We start from the raw sequence: 8,845 nt of genomic DNA, 5'->3' as shown, positions 1-8,845 counted from the left end.
TTGGTACCGACTTGTCTTCCTGTACGTTAAGAATGCTTTTGGAACATTTCAATTTATCCACAAATTCATTGCTATAATTCTTATTGCTCCTAACTTTGATTTTTTTGCTTATAATAATTTTAATTGTCTGTGATCAAATTATTCTGTTTAATTTTAAATTTAATTTTTTATCTCTCTATTAATAACAAAATATTATAAAAAAACAATCCCCTTATATTCGTACCTGTGATATCTAATATTTAACAGTTCATTGTCTAATAGGTCCTAATGAAAACCCATTTCAAAATTAAAGTATCAAGAATTTGGAACCACCATTTTATCCTTGATTTGTGCACCTATCTTAACCATCCTTGCTCAGACCGAAAACCTAAAATAATTATGACATTAATGTTGTAATTTCTTTTGTCGTCACGCAGCAGCAAGCAGACATGGCCTAGGCTGTTTACGTCATTAGGGACTTAAAAGATATGTAAAATATCCGCCCGCAATGACACTTGCCGGGCAGAGCGGAGCAGCTTTAACGCAACGCAAACACTAATCCTCCGCAGACAGCAAACAGAAGTACAGAAATACAGAAATACAGTGTTGTGCTGTATTATCCTAGTCTCAAATCAGCTTGAAACCACAACGTGCCTAAAAACGACCACTGCACCAATACGTGCGAGAAGTAGGAGAATCGTACATGGTCCTGGGCTAATAATGATATGCGTTGTTAAATGCTCGCTTAATAAGCCCAAACGTGTCGCTTATTTGTTGTGGTGGAAAGTTTGTACAGAATTCCGCTCGTCTGATACAGAACTTATGCCGGACGCTGTTTACACAACTTTGCGATGCCACGATACTGGCAGCTCCATGCTCCAGATCCCTGAACAAATATTTACATAATTATGTGCGCCGCACGCATTTCACAGTTTGTATGTATAGATTTTTATTTATTGTAATTTTTCATTAATTTTTTTGGTGAATATTTTAAACTTATTTACACAAACCTTCCTCTGTCTACGAATAAACGGAAGAACGAGTATTGAAAAAATGAAACAAAAATTATTTATAAGCCTCGACAATCTCAACAATGCTGACATATGTACCAATTATGCCACCGAATGCGCCAAATGCCACCAACAATAAATTTTTGGTTAATCTTATCTTCCAAGGTCCATATCCTGTGTGATACTGCACGCAAATTTGTAGCAGCGCCGGGAAAATCAGGCCCAAAATCGACAAACAAAATGCACCCACCAGAGAGAGGAAGAGCGATAAATCGGGTATGGCCACAGCGCAACAAACTGCAATGAAAATTGATGTGAAAATTGCCATAAATGTTTTCGTGGTTCGGAAACGTTTAAATGGTTGAATATGTGGCAATAGCAATGGCAATAGCGATGACGATGTTGATGGCGATGGCGATGGCGAGGCAATGGCGAAGCGATGGCAGTAACAGTGGCAGTCGACATGATGCAAATAATGATTGTGGAAGCAGTGAAGGTGAAGTTGAAGTTGAAGTTCGTTGTAAAAATAGCAAAATTTATATTAAAATGTGAAACAATCACAATGAATAAAAAAGTATTCAAGCGAAAACAAAGGATGCAATGTTCTCTCATTAAAAAAATAGTCATTCTTTTAAAATCCGTTTAATTTCTTTAATCGAATTTTTGTGGTTTAAATGGTTTAACTGTATCGCTTTCAGAAATACTGCTAGGAACTAAAACACTTTAAATACAACTTTGTCGAAGCTAATGTGAAAATTAGAACATAAAGAAAAAGGATTTTTAATAATTCTTGTTACTGTTGAATTATAGTCACTAAGCTGTCCTATGGGATTAAGAAAAAAGGTAATAGTCATTTTCAAGTAAAATGTAAAATGTCAATACACGACAAATAAATAAGTTAACAACTGTATTAGTATTGCCCGTGATAATATAATAAGTTTCTGTTCTTCCCTTCTTTCCTTTTTTCAAAACGCTAAATATCTTCTATTCAGTTAGGATTAGTTGTTAGCTTAAAAGATTTGCTATGGTTCCATGTCTCTGATATATACTAGATGCTTACATTTCTACTTTACTTTTCTTTTTACACTCCGACATTCTTGATTTTCTTTAATCGAGTAGATTATAATAGTTTTATAAAAGTACTGTCATTCTCTAAGTAGAGTTCTATAAATATTAATATAGTTCTAAATACTATAAAATATATACATAGCTCATGCGGACGTGTTTTACTCCAATCGAGTGAAAGTGAATGAGGCTATCATACACTGGTTATGACACCACAATTTATTTAAAAGGAATCTTCCTTAAAAGGTTAAGGAATTCTTTATGAAGAACTTCAATTTAACCCACCTATATGCAGCACTTGTGGCGACTCATACAGCTGTTCAAAATATATGCTATCTTATGAAAGATTCTATACTTTCTTCAGTATCAATGGAAAATCCTACAAGTATTTATCAAGTCAATATAATGACGACATTTTTGAATATCATTGTTAGAATTTGTTTTCAGAATACGAAAAGATAAAAGACAATGCAATTTCTTTTTATGAATACATAAAAGTTAATCAAAGAATATAGATGTTCCTAGATGTATTTAAATGTATTCAAATATGAAAGTTATACAGATATATTTAATAAAGCTAAAACTTCAGAAAAAATAATTTTTCTGCCCATTGTTTCCTAATTATATTCTTATAGATATCTTTGTAATCGGTATAGAGAGTTTACCGCTGAAAGTTTTTATCAATAGATGGCGCCACTACGAGGCTTTATTTTAAAAACATCTAATTTACCTTCGAACACACCCCATATTATTTGTATTCTTATTTAATCTGTAAGGAAATCCACTTGCTAAGAACACTTAATTTTTCTCATGGACATTGTCTTCGTCATTACTTTTATTATTATTTATTGTAGTAATTGTCTATAAGTTAAAAATAGTTCTCAACCTGTTTTGTTGTTACCTAATACTCTCCTCGTGCTGTTTTTGTTTTTCATAGTCGATGTTCTGATGGACATTGTTTTTGGTGATGATTTATTCTTTTTTGTTGCATAACTAAAATTGTGTCAAAGGTTTTTTATACTTACATGTCAAGAGGACAATGGCGGCTCTAACAAGCAACTCGAAGAGCACATGCTTGTTTGTGTCCTTAATGCGCTTCTGTAAATATTTATTCCAGATAATGTTGGCCGTGACGTATCCTTGCAACGCATATGATATCCAAGTTGTTATGGCGAAAAGAATTTTTGTAATTTGCGCGAGGCTGTGGAGATAAATGAAATTCCTTGAAAGTGTGATTAACATGTCGCAAAAGAGATTAATTATTTTTTTTTGCGGCTTAATCCGATGCATTAATTCAATATTTTAATGCACGCAATATGCAATGTGATTTTGCAAAATATGAAAATGTTAATGCTGCTATGTGTTTGCATTAAGGTCCTTAATGCAAACACATAGGCTGTCGCTACCTTTAGTGTATTCAGGTCAAAGAACTGACATGGACTCTTTGGGCACTAACGTAAAATTGAATTAATTTTGAAATTCACTTTTTTGCATTTCGTGCCTTAATGTCCTTTGAATATTTTATTGATTTTTATATTTAAGCGCTCTTAACTTACATTTCCTGTTGTGGTATATTTAAGGTTATGCTACCTAGAGCCTTATCCCCATATTTCCAGTAGCCAAAGAAACCCAACACAACATAAATGCTTAACACAATCGTCATGCCAAGATTCATTATACCAAGTGGCTTCAGGTATGCCTTGGGTGTTTCCATGTTTTCTTCAATCGCAAGTATCTTACAGATAATTTATTGCATAATTAATAAATTGTAATAAAGGGAAGATAAATGAATGCATCAACTTACCACACCAACTGCTTCCAATGCAAACAGCACTGTGCCAAAGAAAATTGGCAATTTTGATATGTCTTCCACTGCTTTTCGTTCTGATATCGGTGGCAAATCATCAAAAATATAGTACAGAATAACGCCAAAACCTGTCAATACGAATAACAACAAAAATTTATTCTAAATTTCACTTAAGCATCGTCTCGACAATTTGCTTACCCACAAGCAAGAGCAGATTTGCCGCTGAAGAAAATGGCGCCAACAGCCGCAAATTTCTGATACTGTAGATTATAAAAAGTGGCACCAGCAGAAAGCACATATGTATTCTAACGTCCAACACTGTTAGGTGCTCGTCCACGATTTGCTTTATACTCTCCGCAACGAAAACCACATAAACGCAGCATATGCCAAAGTGATAAAATGCTAGGAAACCATCGACGAACGGACTGCAAGCAAACACAAATTTAATCAGGTAAACCGCATGACGTGCCGCAAAACACATGACGTATGAGTAACATTTATCAATTACATATTAATTTTATTGCAGCAGTTTTTTGAAATTATTTCTGTATACTATTTACAGAGATCAAACCGATTTTTTATCTTAAATAAATACTCGTAACATCGTAACACTTGTACCTCAAACAACACCTTACCCACTTGCAGGCGCCCTTTGATTTCAAACAAAAGCACATCACACTGAATTGAAATGTATCTTCATCAATACTTACGTAGCTATCGGCACAATGCATTTGAGAAAAGGCGGGCCCTCCTGGAAACCAATTGTCATCGCTTCGGAAAACGTGAGATAAGGCACTCGCTTTCGCTTACACAGCTCGTACATTGAATTAATCTATTTCGAATAAATATTAGGGTTCAATTTAGTAACTAACTAAAAAAATAAGCGTAAAAAACAGACCAGAATATGTAAGCAGTGCACCGCAATGATGCCAATTACAAGAGTCAGTACGAGTCCATTAACATACCCAGCGTTGGCGAATGCACTGGGCATTGCCAAAACACCAGTGCCAATGGAGGCTTTCAGAAAGTGTGCGAAAGTTTGCAAGTTACTGAAACATAAACCACGGGTATTTATCAGGATATGCCGATATTTTCTATTAAAAATAATAATTACGTTGTTGGATTTTTGACGTTCCGATGTTCATGTGGATCATAGTCGGCGTTTGCTTCATTTGCTGCCGGCTGTGTGGTTTCCAATTGTTGTTGACCATTTTGTTTAATATCGTTTCTATTAGATACCATTTATTTATAAGATAATTATTGATAGCACTTAATAATACTTATAAGATAATAATACGTAAAAATAATATTTAAGAAATGTTTACATATTTAGACTTTGTTTAAACACCTTATTATCTTTCATTATAGAAGAACAGGGTATTTGATTAAGTAATGTAATTGAATGTATGTGTTATTAATTTTTAAGAGAATTCTAATTGCAGATTTCAATGAAATTACTGATATAAGTAATATAATCTCTTAATAGTAAAATAGTAATTTACAAGAAACTTCTATAATTGAGCGGTTATTTTTAATGAAGATTGAGAAAAATGAGAAGTGTTCAGATATGCCACTACAAAATTTTTTCAACACTCAATTACGAATCTGTAGAGTTAATATTAGCATCAGAAACTCCAAGCCAGCTGTTAGATGTCAAAACACGTGTCAAACACCAAAGACCTTACAAAAAACTTATCACTCAAACAATACCAGTCCTATACCAATACAGAATACTTTGTATGAAGTTCCCAGTCATCAACTCTGCATCCGAGCAGCGCCAATAAACGACAAATACCTCATTTTTCCTTTATTCAACGTTTAATAATTTTTGCTGATTTCTTTTCGAAAATTGATCAATAATGTTAATCGTGTAATTAACGGCTGATAATTTATTTCTGCGACTATATGGTATCGCAAAAGGTTCCAAATAATAATGGAAACGAATGTGTCAACATTTCTTGTTTATTTAAAATATTTTTTCAAATATTCCTAAAAAAAGTGACGTACCATAAAGATAATATCGAATCAAAATCATCACACTTAAGAGTTTCACATGGGTTATATACTACACTTAAGATATTTACGTACGTGTATTTTTTTAGGAGAGTAAATAAAGCAATCTGTCTTCAATGAAACAATAAATCTTTAAAATGATACATTGCATTATCTTTTTATTTGTCTTTATATAATATATGGCATGAATATATTTTTTGGTAATTTATGTCTTCATTGTCAATTACGAATTAAAATACCTCTTGGCCTTGGAACATTATCACTTCAGAAAAAACCATATTAATGATATACTCTGGCATTCCTACAGATAACAGTTAAGATAACTGTGTGAAAATATATTTATATCATCTTTTAATATGATAACACAGCAATATGATAATTTAGATTTCCTGGATTAATTTTTGATAAAATTCTTATAATTATTTTTGTAAAATATTAGCCCGAACATAAATTTTACTTCACTTCAAATACATTTCAAATACAATACAATGGAAACTCACATAAATTTGCAAAACAAATATTTTATTATTTTACAAAATTTTTGAAAATCTCAAATGCTTACTTCATTATTGCGACAATCACTTCTCTTCACAGGAACTAACCCGATACTGTAGTTCCTTTACGGCCACTTGTTTATCTTCTACTGAAGGCACTATCTATGCAAATATCAGAAGTTATTTTATGATAAATTTTAAAGCACTTATCGCATATGAAATCGAAAATCTAAACTTTATTAATTCTTATCGAGTTTAATTGCATTGACAAATCGGCAATAAATTTAATGATGGCCAGAAATCAAACAACGCGAAACATGCGATTTATTGTCGAAATAACATCCATAAAATATTTACATTCCCTAGATTATTTTATTGGACTTCGTTTTGTGTTCACTGTGAAGTGTTGTTCAGTTGAGTCAAAACAAGATACTTTCAAAAAGATATGAAATTGCGCTCTGTTCGTCGACAATTCTCTAGCATCGCTCGTAATTATTTTCAAAATTGCAGTCAACAACGTACTTCGAGCTGAAACCGTTCAATAAAATTGTTGGAATAATATTTTATGAAATACGAGTATTTTTATTGAATTAATAAATTATTTGAATGCACAATAAGTGTTTACATTTAACAATTTTTTATCATTTATTTCTCTCACATTTGGTGAAATTTAGCACAAAATCAAAAATCGTTCTATTCTGAAGAGTTTCGCAAACCATCGTTAACGTATCCCTGAGATCACTGGTCTCTTCTTTTAAATCAAAGCTTCAAAGTCGTTATAATCGCGACGGTTCCTCAACGTAAATCTCAACTGTCGATGTTATGATTGCCTTGTATTGTTTTAGTTGAACGAAACCAACTTTACTCACTTCGTATTCCTAATCACAGAAACAGTTCGCACTCTAATCTTAGTCGAGTGTGAATGTGCCATAAAATAAAGTGCCTGCTTTTTATTATGAATAACACACGATAAATGCGTTCTGTTCCAAATGACAGCAATTCACTTGGTGGGTACGCTCTGCTCTACCTTTGCTGGAATAACATACGAAAATAAATTTTACTAAATTAATTATCAACGATTATTACGGATTACGTATTTAATGATGGCTAATAAACACGTTCCATATTAGAAGACTACACAAGTTTGAACGAGTTACAAATTCTAAGCTAAAATAAATGAAATTAACACAAAAAGATGCTGAAACCTTGAAAGCTATATGTAAATTCATCTTTGTTTAAAATCGCATAAATTTAATCATTTAATCACTATATTCGATTTATACCCAATGCTAGTAACACATGCAATTTTTCATTATCCGCACTGTTCCTTTTTATCAGGAACCCATACACCTCCTACTCTCAGTACAATTCTAAAGTAGTTCTATTCCATGTAATCTGACGCCACTGACAAATCAATATCGTCACGTGTACCCCATACGAGTATCTAACTCTAATGTTTAGTGACTAACCAAAAATTTAGTATATTTCAAAAAGTTCTTGCAATGCATTGAGGATATATTTATCAATGCTAATTAATTTAAAAAATATACTTAAAACTCGATATATGAATGTTAAAATTAGCTAATAATGATTTTCTTAATATAATGAATGTTTTACTAAAATCAAATAGTTTTTATCTCTCAATTTACCAAACTTTTAATGCATTAAATCAAAGATAATTAGTAATTAATAATTATCTTCGATTGCAATCGTACATAAATTTATTAATTTTCTTATAAGTAAAGTAGAGAGGGGTTTTGAAGAAACCTCGCAGTTAATAGAGTGTAAAAGTGCTCAAGTGTCTGACTCAACTAGCTTCAACATAAATAAATAATAAGAAATAAAATAATAATAAAAAAATTAAATGTGTTAACATTATCAGAATCTGACTAAGGTGATGCAACAGTTAACAGAAGCTTTTTAAAGCATACTGTTCGAGAAGCTTTAGAAAATTTTTTCTTAGGAAAGCTTTTTCTTACGTCAAACATCTATCGGCAATTTTTATATTTAAATTTTAATAATTTCAACTCACAGTCAAAACCGCATAAACAAAATTCTGAACATCATTTACCAAAGTATTTAAATCATATACGTTATTAAAAGCGAACTCGATACAAAATGAACTTATTGATATTTTTATTCTTCAATGAAGTACTTTTCAAAGTTTTATTTTTTATTAATACTACTAGAATTTAGTTTATTATTGTTCGTATAACTACCTGTGTTTCTTACACTTTGTAGTATTAGTATTTAGTATTAGAATTTCATAATACAAAATTTAAATTTAAAAAGAAATTTATGATATGATATTGAAAATGAAAATTATATTCTTTATATTTCTCTCTACCTAACATATTTTACTATTGAAAATCTACTTAATGCTATTCGATCGTGATAATTGAAACTACATTGATCATTGGAGCAATGACAAATCTATTATTTTTACTAGTTAATGCTGTTATATTGTCCGCTACTGT

At 31.6% G+C, this 8,845-nt stretch overlaps 1 protein-coding gene across 1 annotated transcript; it reads right to left on the bottom strand.

Annotated features, from left to right (window-relative positions):
- Positions 1–977: 977 nt before the first annotated feature.
- LOC119671561 (proton-coupled amino acid transporter-like protein CG1139) lies at positions 978–6,877 on the bottom strand. The gene is made up of 9 exons (XM_038082253.1): positions 6,437–6,877; positions 4,976–5,089; positions 4,760–4,910; positions 4,572–4,693; positions 4,060–4,286; positions 3,859–3,989; positions 3,611–3,789; positions 3,080–3,255; positions 978–1,286 (listed from the first exon to the last, which is right to left on the bottom strand). Exons 1-9 carry the CDS (start codon positions 6,439–6,441, stop codon positions 1,045–1,047), a joined length of 1,347 nt encoding a protein of 448 aa, XP_037938181.1. The 5' UTR covers positions 6,442–6,877; the 3' UTR covers positions 978–1,044.
- Positions 6,878–8,845: the final 1,968 nt, after the last annotated feature.

This window comes from Teleopsis dalmanni, chromosome 1 (assembly GCF_002237135.1).
Source record: "Teleopsis dalmanni isolate 2A chromosome 1, ASM223713v2, whole genome shotgun sequence".
Lineage (NCBI taxonomy): Eukaryota > Metazoa > Arthropoda > Insecta > Diptera > Diopsidae > Teleopsis > Teleopsis dalmanni.
Note: the sequence above shows the minus strand (reverse complement) of the source record. Positions and strands in the feature narration are given on the sequence as shown.